This window comes from Solanum dulcamara, chromosome 8, assembly GCF_947179165.1.
Source record: "Solanum dulcamara chromosome 8, daSolDulc1.2, whole genome shotgun sequence".
Taxonomy (NCBI): Eukaryota; Viridiplantae; Streptophyta; class Magnoliopsida; order Solanales; family Solanaceae; genus Solanum; species Solanum dulcamara.
Window position 1 is genome coordinate 59,217,566 of NC_077244.1, and position 14,032 is coordinate 59,231,597.

At 38.9% G+C, this 14,032-nt stretch overlaps 1 protein-coding gene across 1 annotated transcript; it reads right to left on the reverse strand.

Moving 5' to 3' along the window:
* Window positions 1-9,926: 9,926 nt before the first annotated feature.
* Window positions 9,927-12,971, reverse strand: LOC129900003 (uncharacterized). Its single transcript, XM_055974993.1, has one exon. It carries the CDS (start codon window positions 12,969-12,971, stop codon window positions 9,927-9,929), a length of 3,045 nt encoding a protein of 1,014 aa, XP_055830968.1.
* Between the last annotated feature and the right edge of the window lie 1,061 nt (window positions 12,972-14,032).

The window sequence follows — 14,032 nt, forward strand, 5'->3', positions numbered from 1 at the left end:
AGCATGTGGAAATGAGTAGTATAACTAGATCACATGCATTCAAACACATAAATTTATGATAAACTAAAAAATAAATAAATAAAGCAAGTAGCAAGTATATCCCCTCCCCATATATTTTCCCCAATTTTCATTATTTATATAGAGAGTTACTTACAAAATTATTACAAAACCGCATAGAGAAGCAAATAAATAAAGTAACATAAATTATAAATAAAAAAATCGAAGTAGAGTAATAAAATTTCAGATCTCCGGTCCAGGCGAACTCTTCATGTCTTGAACTTTAAAGTTCAAATCCTGCTTAAAGCATAAGCAAAATACAAGCAATATACAAATATGTAGCGATATATCATGATTATACAATCTTACTACAACAAAGCAAACAAACAAAGCAAGAACATATTTCAAAATAATAAACTAATATATTGAAGAAAATGGGAACTAACCTGGATACTTCATGTATTTATTTTGACAAGATATAATATGTAAGAATCTAAAGTGAAGACAGTACAATGAAATAGGAAAAGAAAGTACTAACCGGTTAATATGAGTTTTATGTCAATGAAAAAGCGGTAGCAATATCCGAGATCCAAACAAGTTGAAGTAGCAAAGAGGCAAAAGAAAGAACTCAAAAGCAATTAAGTATTTTTGTTAAAGCGCTATCTTGTGTTCTAATGTATTTTGTTTTTCTTATGTGTTTCGTCCCTTCTTTTTTTTTTGTCTGTTTGTTGTCTTTTCTCTCTGTTTGTCCTCTGTCTCTCTTTTTCCTTCTATGAATGAAGATGTCGGTCTTCTTTTATAATGATGGAAGATGTTCTATAAACAAGAAAATCAACAATAGTAGCTTCACTATTCTTAGTCAAACTCTTTCAAATAATTCAAACAAAAGAGCAAAAATTTCAAAAGAGATACCAAATTTTCAACAAAAGCAACCAAAGTTTTCAATAACAAATCAATCAAGATTCTTAACAGCACAATCAGTCAAAATTTCAAACACCAAATAAATTCAAATTCAAAAACGTTGAAAAAGTCAAGCTTAAAAATAACTAACATTGCCTAAAAGTCCAAAACTCATGCTTAAAGGGATTTATTATCAATAATTGACAAGAAGTTATGCAACTTAATTAGAATAAGTATTCAAGTATTCAAACAAAATTTCAAAGTTTCAACAGTGTAATAATATCTCAGATTTCATAAACAAACAAAATCAAAGTATGGATCCAAACAAAAACATATAAAAAAAATATTACAACATTTAGTGATCCAGAGGTATGAAATGTTTGTTCACTGTGATGTCAATTTTTAGTGTATTCCAAAAAAATAAACAAGTAACAGGAAACAGTGATGCATATAGAATTTACCATAATAAATGAAAAGACAAGAATCAGGAAAGATTATTCCCAATTTGAAGAAACAGCGTCAACACAGAGTATGGCAAAACATTATCACTGCAATCAATCAAAGAAGAACTTCCTATAATTGAATCAAAATATCTACACATTACAACCATCTTTATTGACAATATGAATCCACAAAGCCAACATCGATCAAAAAGAACGATACCTCAACAAGTTTCCATAGTTAGCGTATATAAAGAAAGTTGTTAGAATATAACTAGAGCTGAAAGGGAATGAATTATGCAAAGGAACTATGCAGTGGACACAAACATTTACAACACATGTTTTTTTTTGTGGTGATAACAACTTCTATCTAAACAATATTTCAAATGCTACTGCAAGCCTAAAATTTGAACATGTAGACTATGAACAATCATTCGTAACAGAACATTAGATTCAAAACAAAATCAGTAGCAATTAGGGATAATTTCCCACGAGTGGGTGGACAACTAAAGTCTAAATCCAAATCAAATCGAGTCTCAGAATCTGTCAAATAAACAAGAAACATAACCAATTGAGAACAACATGAGAAGATCTTACCAGAGAGGGACTTCAAAATTTTCTCGACAGAAAGCAAGTAAAATGGTTTGACCTTGACACTTCAAGTCGATTCTGGTTTGAACCATGGCGGCGTCACTGGCCGGAGTTGCTGCTCAGCTGACTGGAGATCAATGCTCCTACCGCCATCGATGTTGGAGCTGGAGGAACCGCCGAGCTGCTGCTTTGCCGTAGCTGCTGCTTCTGCTGCGCGTCGAGCCACCGATCGTCGATGGTCTGCTGTCCGCCACCACTGCTGCGTGTTGTTGAAGCTCGTCGCCGGTCGTTGCTTGCCGTCGCTGCAGCTGTTGCTGCTCGTGGCTGCTTCTTCCGGTGGCTGCCGCTGCTGTTTGTTGCAGCTGGTGGAGTTGCGCATCATCGACGTTTCTATTCGACGGTGAGGATAGGAAGAGCGAAGGAGAGAAAATAGAGAGACAGCATGAGAGAGATGAGGGAACGCAAGAGTGTGTGTGCGTGGGGCTGCTGGAGTGCAGCCATGGGAGGGGCTGTGGCGGCGGTTGTCTTCTCCTTTTGGAGAAGATGACCCAAAAGAAAATCAAAGATTAGTTTAGGTTTAGGGTGGTTAGAGATGGAGAGAGATAAGGATGAATAAGAGTCGTCCGATCAATTAAACGAACGGATGAGATTGAAATAAAATAGATTATATTAAATTGAGTTAGGCTATAATTCTAATTAGTTGTAAAAATAAAATGTCATCTAATTAATTATCAAATACATGTTGAATAAGTAAAAATCATAAATTTATCAAATTATAATATTACATGTATAAAGTAATATGTATATACGTATAATATAAATATATGTGTATATACATATAAAATACCCACATGTATATAATACATACTAAATAGATGTGTAATAAATATGTTAACATAAACAAGTCAAAATATATAATAAACTTAAATGATAACCCTTTTATATACATATGTACATAAGACATATTAAAATAGATATGCAATACGTATATATTAATATAAATAAGTAAATTATAAAAAGGACTCAGTTAAGTGACATATATATATATATATATATATGTATATATACGTGATGCAACATATGTATATAATGCATACTAAAATAGATGTATGACATATATATTAACTAAAATACATAATAAACTTAATTAAGTAACAACTTTATATGGATATGCATATAAGTCGTATTAAAATAGGTGTGAAATATGCACAAATTAATATGAATAAGTAAATTGGTAAAATATACTTAGTTAAGTAATGTTTTAGAAAGAAAACACATACACACACGTATAATATATACTAAATAATGTGAAAAATATTTGAATATACAAAGCTTGTTATTTTCATAAACAAAAAAAAATGATGTTAATAATATTAATAAATAAAAATATTATAAGCTATGAAATCTAAAATATATGATTTTTTATTACTATTATTATTATTATTATTTTTTGGTAAAAACTAAAAATAATTAACTTTATACATATATATATATATATATATATATATATATATATATAATTCAAGAAAATAATTTTTTAAAAAAAATGTTTATCTATTAAGATAGTAATTCAAAAAATAATTATAGGTCGGCCAAAATTGGGTGTCAACAGCTTGCCCCTTCTTTGCTTGGGAATGAGGAATGAATTGACGAGCAAAGAAATTTGATAGAGTAGCCGATTTTGTCCGACCGATGAGACAACCTTAGAAGGACTTAATGAAATGAGTGGGAGTTGAAAAAATATTGCGACCGATACTTCAGTTTCAAGTTGCCTACATATCTCTGGTTATACAAGAATCAGGTCGTGTGTAGTTCTGGATTGTAGAACCACAACAAATTTTGATCGAATTCAAAATTTGCCCCAGTGTTGGATTATAGTGACACCGATTTCTTACGGGTGATGAACATATGGGGATGTTAGCACGAATAGAACGAATATGACCAATGTTCGAACTGAGGTTATTAGCATATTCTAGTATGTGGAAAATTAGGTTGGAGGTAATTCTAAGAAACAAACTCGGAATGAGAAATGCTCCATAGTAATTTCTACTAAAGACCCATGGTAGAGAAAAGAACATGAATTTTTGAAACAAATTGCCCCAGTATCGAGTCATGGTGATGCTGAGACATGAAAGAGTCATGCATAAAATTCAAATCCAAAACTTGGAAAATCGAGTCTAGTTAAGTCTTGAAAGAGAATCATTGGCGTAGCTAGGGATGCTTGACCTTCCACTAGCTTGCTCTAGTTTGTTGCTTAACGGGAGTTCCATGTAGTAATGTTAGTGTCCTCCGTCTAGTGGAGTGATTGTAATGTAAACGCCTGCATCCGGCGGTGTAGAGCTTGTAAATGTAACGCCTGTATCCGGCGATGTAAAACTTGTAAATGTAACGCCTGTATCTGGCGGTGTAAGAAATTGTAAATGTAACGCCTGTATCCGGCGGTGTAAAACTGTAAAGTAACGCCTGTATCCGGCGGTGTAGAAATTGTAAATGTAACGCCTGTATCCGGCGGTGTAAAACTGTAATGTAACGCCTGTATCCGGCAGTGTGTTAAACTTGTAAATGTAACGCCTGTATCCGGCGATGTAAAACTGTAAATGTAACGCCTGTATCCGGCGGTGTAAGACTTGTAAAGTAACGCCTGTATCCGGCGGTGTAGAAATTGTAAAGTAATGCCTGTATCCGGCGGTGTAGAGATTGTAAAGTGACGCCTGTATCCGGCGGTGTAAAACTGGTAATGTAAATTTAACTGTAAATGTACGACGTTGTAGTATGCATGCTCCTGATCAAAGGAGTTTGATGGGGTTTGCTATGTACAACCTCCAAATGGTAGAATTTGGACTATTTGGTATATACAGCCTCCAGACGTTGAAGTTTGGACGATATTTGTTATATACAGTCTTCAGACGACGGAGTTTGAATGATGTTCGCTATATACAATATTCGGTGGATATATACAATCGAACGGTGATGGATATATACAGCCTCCGGTCAGCGGAGTTTTGAATGGTGTTAGATGGCGTTCTCCAATCGAGGGAGCTTGTTTGACGCAGTTAGACGATATTCTCCGACGGAGGAGTTGTTGACGAGGTTAGAAGATAAGCTCCAATTGATGGAGTTATATTTGACAAAAGTAAACTATCCTATTTATCATATGGGCCCCCCTTGTCTTCAGTATTTTGATCCGGATCTCGATCGTACCTGCAAAGATTTAAAGGGAAATCCTTTAGACAGCACATCGAAGTATAAAGTATTTCTGATAAATAAAGTAAGGGAAGAATATTTTGGCTTATGATTTTGAGAAGTCGAATGGCGTCTGCAGTCATCCTCTAGACTTGAGGTTGTCTTCCTTGATCTTCTGTTTTCCTGCGCTCAAAGAAAATTTTAGTTTGGGAGGGGGTGTTGATTTGTATCGACTCGCTGATTCAGGCCTCGTCACCGGGAACCTCCAATACCTCTATAGTTCGTCCGTAGTATCTTAACCTAGAGACTTAGTAGGTGGAATAGTAGAAAAGCATTTTTTTTAAAAAAAATAAATAAATAAGTAAACAAATGAATAAAAATAAATAAATAAAAATAATAGTTTGTTTTTAGACAAAAGAGTATATCATATATATATATATATATATATATATATAGAGAGAGAGAGAGAGAGTAATCCTTGATCATTTTAAGGTTATGACATGATTTGGAGTCCATCGTGCTTCTCCATATCCAAATGTAATCTTTCTTGTAGTCTTGTCTTCTGACGATGCTTCTCTTGACTTATTCGCGAGATCCTTCACGTTCTAATGATACCTAACTAAAGGAGAGTTTTCTAAGGTATGACCGAACCCTTAAGGTTGCCTACGTATCCAAGTGGAATCAGGTCAGGGCGTAGTTCGAGTACAATAGAAAAGTGAAACTATAAAGGGACCGAATCCGGCAAGGATTGCCTACGTATCCCGCCGAGGGAAGTCAGGTCGAGCGTAGTTCTAAATACATGGAAATGATGTTTTTGGATTTTCTAAAAGAGGACCGAACCCGATGTGGGCTGCCTACGTACCCCACCGTGGGAAGTCAGGTCGAGACGTAGTTCTGTTTACATGGAATGTAAGAGTAAAAAAAATGAAAGCTAGTCTTGATGTCTTCAGATGTAGTACTTCTTGATGGAGTCTGAGTTGATTGGCTTCGTGCTCACTGTACCGTCCATTTCTGCCAAGATTACTGCTCCTCCAGATAATACTCTATGAACCATGTAAGGACCTTGCCAGTTTGGTGCAAATTTTCCTTTAGCTTCTCCTTGGTGAGGAAATATCTTCTTCAATACTAATTGTCCTGGTGTGAACTGTCGAGGCTTGACCTTCTTGTTAAATGCTTTGGCCATTCTGTTTTGGTAAAGTTGACCATGACAAACTGCATCCATTCTTTTCTCATCAATGAGCATCAACTGTTCAATCCTGCTGCGAATCCATTCTGCATCATCTAAACCGACCTCTTGAATAATCCTTAAAGATGGTATTTCCACTTCAGCAGGTATTACTGCTTCTGAACCATAAACCAACATATAAGGAGTTGCCCCAGTGGAAGTTCTGATTGTGGTACGATAACCGAGCAGAGCATATGGTAACTTCTCATGCCATTGTCTGTGACCATCCACTATTTTCCTCAAAATCTTCTTGATGTTCTTGTTTGCTGCTTCAACTGCTCCATTCATCTGTGGCCGATAAGTTGTGGAATTTCGATGAGCAATCTTGAATCGCTCACAAATTTCCTTCATAAGATCGCTATTGAGATTGGCCGCATTATCTGTTATAATTGATTCTGGAATCCCAAATCGACAAATGATATTGTTACGGACAAAATCTGCCACGACTTTCTTAGTTACTGCCTTATATGTAGAAGCTTCGACCCATTTTGTAAAATAATCAATAGCTACAAGGATGAAACGATGTCCATTTGATGCGAGAGGCTCTATGGGTCCAATTACATCCATGCCCCAAGAAGAAAATGGCCATAGGGAACCCATAACATTGAGCTCATTTGGTGGAACTCGTATAAAATCTCCATGCACTTGGCATTGATGACACTTCTGCACGTATCGAATGCCATCTCTCTCCATGGTCATCCAAAAATATCCAGCTCTTAAGATCTTCTTAGCTAGAGTGAACCCATTCATATGAGGTCCACATGTTCCTGCATGTATTTCTTCTAAAAGTCTCGTCGCTTCCTTGGCGTCAACACATCTTAGCAATCCTAAATCTGGAGTCCTCCTATACAAAATTTCTCCATTAAGAAAGAAATGATTGGCCATCCTTCTCAGAGTCCCTTTTTGCTTGCTGGTGGCATTTTCGGGATATTCTCGTGCTTCTATCAATCTCTTGATGTCATAGTACCATGGTCTTCCATCCAATTCCTCATCAACATGAAAACAATATGCATGTCGATCATATAACTTTACTTCAATAGGGTCGATGTAATTCTTGTCCGGATGTTGAATCATTGAGGATATTGTTGCCAAAGCATCGGCAAATTCATTTTGAGCTCGAGGGACATGTTTGAAGTCAATCTTTGTGAATCTCCTACTCAACTCCTTTATGCAATGCAAATAAGGAAGGATCTTCACATTCTTAGCAGCCCATTCTCCTTGCACCTGATGAACCAATAAATCAGAATCACCTATGACCAAAAGCTCTTTGACGTTCATGTCTATGGCCATTCTAAGTCCGAGAATACAAGCTTCATACTCTGCCATGTTATTGGTGCAATCAAACCTAATCTTGGCTGAAATTGGGTAATATTGACCCTTTTCTGAAATTAAAACCGCTCCTATTCCAACTCCTTTGGAATTTGATGCTCCATCAAAAAACATCCTCCAACCATCGTATTGTTCTGATACGTCTTCTCCTACAAATAATACTTCTTCATCAGGGAAGTAAGTTTTTAGAGGCTCATAATCTTGATCCACTGGATTTTCTGCGAGGTGGTCAGCCAAGGCTTGTCCTTTGATGGCCTTCTGTGTCACGTACACAATGTCGAACTCGCTCAACAAAATTTGCCATTTTGCCAATTTACCTGTAGGCATTGGTTTCTGAAAGATGTACTTGAGTGGATCCAATCTTGAGATTAAGTACGTGGTGTATGCAGACAGGTAATGCCTAAATTTCTGCGCGATCCAAGTCAAAGCACAACATGTTCGTTCCAACGAGGTATATCTTGCCTCATACGGTGTGAACTTCTTGCTCAAGTAGTAAATGGCTTGCTCTCTTCTACCTGTTTGATCATGTTGTCCCAATACGCATCCAAATGCATTATCCATGACAGATAAGTATAGTAGCAACGGCCTCCCGGGCTCAGGTGGGACTAATACTGGCGGGTTGGACAAATATTCTTTGATTTTGTCGAAAGCCCTTTGACATTCCTCCGTCCATTTTGTGGCAGCATCCTTCTTAAGTAATTTGAAAATGGGTTCACAAATTACTGTGGATTGTGCTATGAACCGACTGATGTAGTTAAGCCTTCCCAAGAAACTCATCATGTCCTTCCTGGTCTTCGGGGGAGGTAATTCTTGAATTGCCTTGATCTTAGAGGGATCCAACTCTATGCCTCTCCTGCTAATAATGAATCCTAACAGTTTTCCTGCAGGTACTCCAAATGCGCACTTTGCTGGATTCAATTTAAGATTATACTTTTGTAACCTCTCAAAGAATTTTTGCAAATCATATAGGTGATCCGAACTCCTCTTGGATTTGATAATGATATCGTCCACATATACTTCAATCTCCTTGTGGATCATATCATGGAAAAGAGCGGTCATGGCCCTCATGTAGGTTGCGCCAGCATTTTTTAGGCCAAATGGCATTACTCTATAGCAATACACCCCCCATGGAGTGATAAATGCTGTCTTTTCTGCATCGTCTTCATTCATCAATATCTGGTGATATCCCGCGAAATAATCGACAAATGATTGCAATTCATGTTTTGCACAATTGTCAATGAGTATATGGATATTTGGGAGAGGGAAATCATCCTTAGGACTAGCTCTGTTGAGATCTCGATAGTCCACACATATTCTGATCTTTCCATCCTTTTTTGGCACTGGTACTATATTTGCCAACCAAGTGGGGTAATTTGTGACCCTCACAATGTTCGCCTCAATCTGCTTGGTTACCTCTTCTTTGATCCTTAGACTCAAGTCTGGCTTGAACTTTCTTGTCTTTTGTTTAACGGGTAGGCAGGTGGGATCAATTGGTAGTCTATGTGAAACGATATCGGTGCATAATCCTGGCATATCGTCATAAGACCAAGCAAATATGTCAACATGTTGCCTAAGCAATTCTATTAACTCATTCTTTCTTTCGGCCTCTAAATGTATGCTAATTCGGGTTTCCTTCACAGTTTCCTCATCTCCTAAATTGACAACCTCTGTTTCATCCATATTAGGTTTCTCCTGACTTTCAAACTTCTCGATCTCCTGTGGTAGATTTTCAGGCATCATGCTTTCATCATATTCTTCTTGATCGTGTTCGTTCTTTTCACTTTGCTCGATGGATTCATTACATGTCATAACCGTTGAACTAGGATTTTTAATAGAATGCTGAAACGTATAAAAAACGAGTAAAAATAAATAAGTAGGTAGAAATAATGAGATAATTTTTAAAGAAATTAAAGACTTTTATTTAAAAGCGTTCTAGCTTTTTAGAAAAAGCAACCAAAAACAAAGATCAAGCATGATACAAGCCTCAGCTTTGATCATTCAAATTTAAAAATACAAAACTACGTTCCACACTACCAGGACTCTTGTCGAAACAGGGAAGGGCTGACGGTCCAATTCTGCAAGCTTTCTCCAGGCTTGGAATCACGGATGCTCAATTTGCGGAGATCTATCTCTTCCTCTTCTCCAATCATGGCCATGAATAAATTTCCTATTCCTTCCACTATATCATCGTCAGATGCGTGATCTAGAATCGGAACTTGCTCTGGTACAAACGTTGTCTTGATGGATCCCCTGTTGTGGACTCATCCCGATGTAGATCCATATCCGAGTCCAGTGGTACCTTTCTGATGCTTCAGCTGGATGGGTTCAACTATGCCATTGGCCCTGGGTCCAAGTCCTGTCTTAGGCTGATACCCGTATTTCAACATCTCTGCTGCGACCATCTTCGCTGCCCCTGACAATTTCACACCAACCGACTCTAACTTCTCGTCAATCCTCACAGCTTGCATGATTTCTAAAGTGTGAAAAGTGGCTCCATCTAATTCCTCAGTTACTGGAACAGAATTGACAGAATAAATGGGGTGATTGAGCTCCCCATGAACAGTAACTTCTGTGTGACCCCACTCAAACTTTACACATTGATGAAGAGTTGAAGGGACTGCTTTTGCCATATGGACCCATGGTCTTCCCAGCAGCAGGTTGTAGTTCGATGACACATCCATCACTTGAAATAAAATAGGGAATTCTGCTGGTCCCACTTGCAATGTGAGATGGATTTCTCCAATGACGCTTCTCTGTGCTCCATCAAAAGCTCTCACCTTTACACGACTTTCCTCTATATCTCCCATATTCAAGCCTAAAACTCTCATAGTTGTGAAAGGGCAGATGTTACATCCAGAACCGCCATCAATCAGAACTCGGGTCACAATCTTATCACGACATTTGACCGCGATATGAAGTGCTTTGTTGTGTCCAGTCCCTTCCGTTGGTAGCTCATTATCATGGAAAGAGATTTTGTTAGATTCCAATACTTGTCCAATTGTTGCAGCTAAGGTTTCACTTGCGGTCTCTTTTGGAATGCAAACCCCATTTAACACCTCCATCAAAGCATTCCTATGAGCCTCAGAACTCATTAGCAAAGACATTATGGATATATGAGCCGAGGTCTTCTTCAGTTGCTCTTCGACTGAATAGTCTTTCGGCTGCATCTTTCTCCAAAATTCTGTGACTTCAGCATCCGTAACATTCTTCTTGGGATTCGGCTCCTTCCCAATAACTCCTTGATCCAGATTCTCGGGAGTATAGCACCTTCCTGATCTAGTCATCCCCTGAGCCACAGCGGTGTCAATCATCTTGCCCTTGGCTTTTGTTTTATAATCCCATGGGACTTCTTTGGTGTCAAACTCAGCCTTTCTAGCAACTGTAGTGGTTACTACAACTCTCGGGAGATATGTTTGGACAGTAAGAGGTTCCTTTAGCTGAACAGTGATAATAGGTTGCACTGGAGATGCAGTGGCAGCTTCTTCGGCGTTCCAGACAGGCGTGATGGTTTCTCCCAAGTTGTACTCTTCTTCTAGAGAAATCATGTTGACTTCTCGATTCTCATGATTTGGCAAAGGGTTGTTGTTCACATTCGGAGGTGTTGGAGTGCATTTTATTATTCCTCTTCTGATCAACGTCTCAACCTGGTTTTTCAAGCCATAACAATCTTCTGTGTCATGCCCTTGGATTCCCGAGTGGTAAGCGCATCGCTTGTTTCCATCAAAATTGTAAGGGATTGGGTCGGGGAGTTTTCCCTCAACTGGTTGTAGTACTCCTGCTATCCTTAACCTTTCAAACAATTGAGCATAAGGTTCAGCAATGGGTGTATAGGTGCGAGTATTTCTGGCTTCGAGATTTGGACGTGGTCTTGGCACATATGCTGGTCTGTTTTGGTGGGTTGGTGCTTGGAGTGGGACATGTGGTCTTGTTGGACTTTGGTATGTTGGTGCTCGAGGTGGATTATAGTGTGGTCGGGTATTATACACTGGATACGAGGTGTATGGAGTATGTGCAACAATTTGGGGATTGTTTGGGTATTGGTGGGATTGTCCTCCATGTTGGTAATTGACGACTGAAACATCCTCCCTTTTCTTCTTGATGCCACCAATGGATCCTGATTGTATGGCCTTACTTGCAGCTTGCAATGCAGCCATGGACTGAATTTTACCTGATTTGATGCCTTCCTCTATAAAATCTCCCATCTTGACCAATTCTGCAAACTTTTGGCCCATCATTGACATCATCTTGTCAAAGTAGATACCTTCTTGTGCTCGAATAAAGTATTTTGAGAGCTCACTCTCATCGAGCGGTGGTTGAACCCTTGCAGCCTCGGTTCTCCAACGTCGTGCATACTCCTGGAAGTCCTCCGATGGTTTCTTTTGTATGTTGGCTAATGAGAACCTGTCCGCAGTGATTTCAGTATTAAATCTGAAACGATTCATGAAATCCTCAGCCATTTCCTGCCAGTTATACCATTTGCGAGGATCCTGGCGTGTATACCAGGTCAACGCTTCTCCAGATAGACTTCGAATGAACAACTTCATTCTTAGTTTCTCATTTCTCCCTACACCGACTAACTTGTCACAGTATGCCCTCAGATGTGCGTGAGGATCGCTCTTTCCATCAAATATGTCAAACTTTGGGGGCTTGTATCCTACCGGCATGTCAATATCTGGGTGGATACATAAGTCATCATAATCTAGGCTCTCTGTTCCCCTAGAGACTTGTAGGTTTTTCAACGCCTTTCTTAGACCTCGAAGTTGAGCGTCTATTGACTTATCTTCTTTTAATCGAGCATCCTTCTCCATTTCTGCATATTGGTCAACCTCATACGGGACTTTGACCCTAATCGGTGTCGTGAAAGTAGGGGCCTCAACAGCATATACAGGTGGGATTTGTGAATCATAAGGAGCGACGGTGTGTGCTCCAAATATCTGGTTTGTCACTGGGTAGGTAGGTGTGACGGGGTCTTGAGTGGGAAGGTCAGGAGCAGTCCTGATTGCAGACGGATGAGCTAATGGTGCTTGACCATGAACGGGAGCACGTTTAGGCATGTTTGGAGAATCTGCAGGAGGCAGGTCAGCTCTAGGGAGGTAGCTGGGCATCTTGAAACTTGGGAAGGTAGTAGCCGAAAGCTTGGCCAAGTCTCGCACTTGACGTAGTTCCTCTCTCAAAATCTCAAGTTCTTGCGCCATGTGAGCCATCTTCTCGTCATTTTGGATGTCGGCTATATTTTGAGAACTTTCAGGATTTTCTACTGGTATCATTATGTTTGCAGCAGCGTTAAATTCTTCTCCACCTGTCATCCTTCCCCTTGATCGAAGGTTGTATCGTGAGTCAGCCAGTTCGCAAGTCGACACAAATCAACGTTCTTTTAGGGATTAACAAAACAAAATAAAAGAAAGAAAAAGGAAAGTATGTTAGTTTGGGAAAGATTTAAAAGTACAACAAGTATATAATACACATACACGCCAAGTTAACGACATTCAAATGTGTCCTATACATAGCCTCTTTTTGCTAGAGGATGACCTATGTTGCAATCAATTTGATGATAAATGATCCATTAAACACATTTCGGATTTGGAATAACATAATTTTATTAATCAAAGATGCCTTGGATCTTTGTAATGAAGTATATGGGCAGAAACCTAAAAAAAAAGAAAGTACATGGAGGCCATAAGGCGAACAAAAGGATGACAAAGCACATGATAAGAATGAAACTCTAAGGCCATGTTGGAGCGTCGTCATCATCATCATAATCATAATAGGGCCCTGGATAGTACTCCGACAGTTCGTCAATCTGGTTCGATCCTACCTCTTCATCGAACCCTATCGAACCATACTCAGAGTGAGCTTCTTCCTCTGGGTCCTCTTCTGGATCCTCAGGATCTTCACTTGGATCCTCTTCAGGGTCTTCCTCTGGATCTTCTTCGATCATTGGTATCAAATGATCTACTGATCCTGGAATTATTTGATTGTACATTGGTGTTGTGAATTCAATGTGAGGGAGTACTCCCTGCTTAACCCAATTAATCCATTGGTTGTCCGCAACACCCACAATCCCCTTCGTACTTGGCCGAGCCAAATGTCTCACAGTGGTACGCCACACATAATATTCTGGCGTGCACCATTTTTCATTTCCTGCCTCTATCGTAATAATGTGATCCCAATCTAATTGCAAATTCCTTATACGCCCTGCTGGGACCGAATTGAGATCATCCTCGTGTAGTGCCATATTTGCCCATAATGGTATGTCTTGGACAACTCCGAATTGTCGTAACACTCGGAGAGGAGCATATGGCTGAATACCTCCTAGCCCAACCAGATTAATGAAATAGAAGTGTTGCGTCCTGACAAAAACCGATCC

Bases quoted from the DNA above. Each gene is read 5' to 3' on its own strand.
- LOC129900003 (XM_055974993.1), bottom strand. From the start codon at position 12,971: ATGACAGGTGGAGAAGAATTTAACGCTGCTGCAAACATAATGATACCA.